This window comes from Bidens hawaiensis, unplaced genomic scaffold (genome assembly GCF_021521415.1).
Source record: "Bidens hawaiensis isolate Kalapana, Puna unplaced genomic scaffold, B.hawaiensis_p1.1 tig00012940_1, whole genome shotgun sequence".
Taxonomy (NCBI): Eukaryota; Viridiplantae; Streptophyta; class Magnoliopsida; order Asterales; family Asteraceae; genus Bidens; species Bidens hawaiensis.
Genome location: NW_027492078.1, coordinates 494,306 through 498,393, shown reverse-complemented (window position 1 = coordinate 498,393; position 4,088 = coordinate 494,306). Strand labels below are relative to the sequence as shown.

The following is a 4,088-nucleotide window of genomic DNA, read 5'->3' as shown; positions in this document are numbered from 1 at the left end:
AGGGGGGAAACACGCTTGTGTGGATCTCACAGGAGTGTCCCCTCTTGTTGGTCTTAGGGACAATGGATTCGTAGCAGGCCAGGCAGCATTGAAGGCGGCATCGGACAAGGTTGTTAAACACGAGAACGCTTGTTTGGAGAATCAACACGTGTTTATCCCCTTTGCCTTTGACACATTTGGTTTCTTAGCTCCGGATGCCGTGGACCTTCTGAACAGAGTTTAGAAAGTCGAGCGTAGTAATTTATCGGCCCATAAGAGCCAAAAATTTGTTTTTAGTAGAATTGGATTTGCTATCCAAAAGGGGATTGCGGCGCAGCTTGTTGCCCGTTTACCTGCCACTTCATTGTAAATCATTTGGTTGTTTAAAATTTCATTGTATTTATATGAATAAAGTATTCAGGTACTTAGGTACTTTGAAACATCATCTCCATCAATTAGTATACTTACGGGTAAATTTAAGGTGTAATTCATTGACTGGTCGTTGGATGCGTTTGGGTAAAATGGACCCTAATTAACAAAATAGAAGTAAATATGCATTCCTGTACATTTGATAAACCTGGGAATTATAATTCGTGTGTTCGGTTAGGTCTATATTTGCCTCAGGTGAAAACTTTTCCCCCTAGAAGTATGGTATATTGCAAAAAATGATTAAATCTATGACAAGGTACCACTTTAACAGCATAGGGTATAAATGAGGTAACATGATTAGACTGCAACTCAACTATTTGTGACTCAGATTAAAAGCTTTACCTAAATGTAATGTACTTTAACTAAAATAAAATCATGTGTCTTTAGTCTTTATCTTGGAAACCACTTTCACATGGTATTTTTTCCACTTAAAGCACAAAGCATTCACTTTCCAAACCTACTTCTTTCTCCCCTTTCAATTTTTCCACTTCAAACCAAGAACATGTCTAATGAAGATGAGCTACTTTCTTCTTGTGATCCACTAACCGATACCGAATTCCATAACCCGAAAAAGACTGGAACTTATGATGCCGATAACGAAAATGAACAACAACAAGAAGAAACTTTTGAAGGTAATGATGAATCAAGATCAAATCAAGAACTGAATCTCATAGACAGTTTAAACATGGTCACTTCATCAGAAAGTACAACTGAACCTAGGGTTTTCTCATGCAATTACTGTCAAAGAAAATTTTATAGCTCACAAGCTCTAGGTGGCCACCAAAATGCCCACAAAAGAGAGAGAAATCTTGCAAAAAGAGGGCAAAGAATGGGATATTTTTCAACTCCAATGATTTCAGCAGCTGCAGCTTTTGGTCATGCATATATGCATCAACAACACCACCATGATCAAACTTACACTTCTACCTTTTCATCAATTCCTTTTCATGGCTACAGATCACTTGGAATTCAGGTACACTCAATGATCCACAAACCTTATAACAATTCGAGTTCTTCTTCGGGTTTCAAGAGCTTTTATGGAGCAAAAGGATGGTCATCAAGACCTCATGTTGCTCAGCAACCATCCCACGGTGGTGTTGGGCGGTTTGAAGTGCTTAGAACAGGAATAAACTCCACCATGAAAGATGAGATTGGTGGTTTATGGTGGCCGGAGCTAGTTAAGGCCAATCAAGATGAGTCCCAAAAACTTGATCTGTCCCTCAAGCTCTAGTCAATTCATGTTACATTTTTTTTAAAATGTTTGTGGTTGAGGATCCAGTATACTATGTTTCCTTTACTTTACTTTTTTGTTTATTTTGCTTTTAATTGGAAATATTGTGTATATTTAGATCTTGGAAAGTAAGATTGTTTCAGATATTATTCTTTTATGTTTATTTTAGTTTCATCATTCCTAAGTTCTAACCCACCCCACCAAACAAAAGTGGGGATGGCAAGAAAGAGTAGTAGGAAGTATAGTCCAAAGAATCAACCAGAACTATGTTTTATATATTATTATTAATAATATTTATATTCTCCACAAGTGTAGTTTTATTTGTTAAAAATTCAAAATCGAACTAGCAAGTATCCTTTTGGGTTCAGGCGTTTGGCTTGCATTTATGATTTGAAGTGAAATAATTGTTATATTTAATTCATTATAAGTAAACCCTGATTTTGAGGTTGTCATGATACACCACCGAGGAACTTCTCGACTTTAATGCATTCTCAAAGAAAGGTGAATGATTTTTTATTTTTTTTTGATGATCAATAAAACCCAGCTATTGGGATAATCTAATTGAAAAGACGACCCCATACACTGCGATGACAGATAAAAATTAGTAGCCCAAACTCACAATCTTCCAGTTCAGGAAAAACCCAGTGCTCGAAAGCTGGGGATGAACTTATTACAGAACTCGTACTGTACCTATACCCGATTGTACCCGTACCAAAAATCAATGAAAACATGTGCCATTACCCGCACCAAATTTTTCGGTATGGTACGTGTATTTCGGTATAGTACCCGTTTGTTTTTTATTTCCAAATCTTCGACGATCTTGAAACCTATACCAGTACGAGTAACCAGCAATCTGAATTAGTCCGGGTACTGGTACTCGTACAGGTACGTGACGGGTACCGAATTAGTACAAGTACCAAATTGGTCGCCGATTTAATGATAAGATAATATTGAAGAACCCTAATTCGGTCGCCGACTTTAAGGGATTTGTTTGTTAATTCGAGTCTTGGGTGTTATATTATTAAATATTGAAGAAGCATTTGGTAGGTTGGAGAATTTATTTTAGATATTAAATACAAAGGATCCTAATTATACCCCTACATATTCCAAACATGTACAAATATCAAACGTACTCGTATATGATTGTACCTGTACCGAAATTCAACAAAAACGAGTACCTGTACTTTTACCGAATAGACTAAATCGGTACGGGTACGAGTATGAGTATTTGGGACAAAATGCTCATCCCTACCGAAAGCCCACTTCGGTAGAACCCGATTGAGATCGGATTCGAACCTAAAACCTTGTGGACTCCATCCCAAATCTTCACTTTTCCTTCAATGTCAGTTGAGAAAAACTCATTTTAAATTTAGAAAATTTATCTGTTATAATTACAATTATAACTACAAGAAAATAAGTTGACGAAAATACAAAACTTTGGAAAAAATTTATAAATGATGTTTATTTTATATAGGGTTAAGCTAGTTTTTCATTTAAATTACGTGTACATAGATATTTGTTTTTTGAATGACAATTCTTTTTAGTTTTTCAATATCTATGAGATTTGAATCAAAGACGGGCATTTGGTATCGAATACAAATATTGATATCGTACTAATGTATTTGATATTGCATGTTGTACCCACTTTTTATTAATTAGTTGTGTCATTTTATGGGGAGTGAGTACCGAATACGATATTGAAACTATTGATACGATATCGATACTCGGTACCAAATATTCATCCATAAATTGAAATGTTAATTTATTTAAACTACATCGACAAGACTAATTAAATGAATTTTACAAATTAACTTATAATTAATAATTAATAAAAAGTTGCTGAAAAAAGGGGTTGAAGTGGATTCTGCCCAAACATGATCAATAAATAAATTGAAGAATTCAAGATTTGTTTAAAAATGACAAAAGAAACTTTATTTAGTTTCAGGATGCTGTCTTCTGCTTCCTTCCATCAAGATTTCCCTCATAAAACATCACAAAAAACAAGAAAAATTATGCATTGAAAATGAGGATCTGTCAACACGAACATGTTATGCCCCCCGTCCCCATAAAATAACACAACTAATTTTGAGTTTATAAACTCAGTGTCTGTTTTTCACGTTTAAAAGTAACACCCATTGTCAATTTTATAATAATAATAATATAAAAATGCGCTTAAATTGGTTGAATAATTGACTTTAAACATTAATAATACATATTGTATATATTTAAATCTAGACTTACGAGAGTGATCGGACCTGTGTTCTCCATCCCAAATCTTCACTCTCCTCCAATGCTAGTCGAGCTAAATCTTATTGGTCTCTCTTTTATGACCTTAAGTGATTTGTGTTCTTAAATAGGAAAATAAATATGTTATCATACTCATTTCAGCTATGCAAATCAATCAACATTCTATGATTTGCCATATCCCCAACTTTGTTTCTTATTATTA

General features: G+C 34.5%; 1 protein-coding gene across 1 annotated transcript; it reads left to right on the top strand.

The window, feature by feature from the left end:
* The first annotated feature begins 833 nt into the window (after nucleotides 1–833).
* LOC143542601 (zinc finger protein 3-like) lies at nucleotides 834–1,660 on the top strand. The gene has a single exon (XM_077035155.1). The coding sequence runs from the start codon at nucleotides 911–913 to the stop codon at nucleotides 1,637–1,639; it is 729 nt and encodes a 242-aa protein (XP_076891270.1). The 5' UTR covers nucleotides 834–910; the 3' UTR covers nucleotides 1,640–1,660.
* Nucleotides 1,661–4,088: the final 2,428 nt, after the last annotated feature.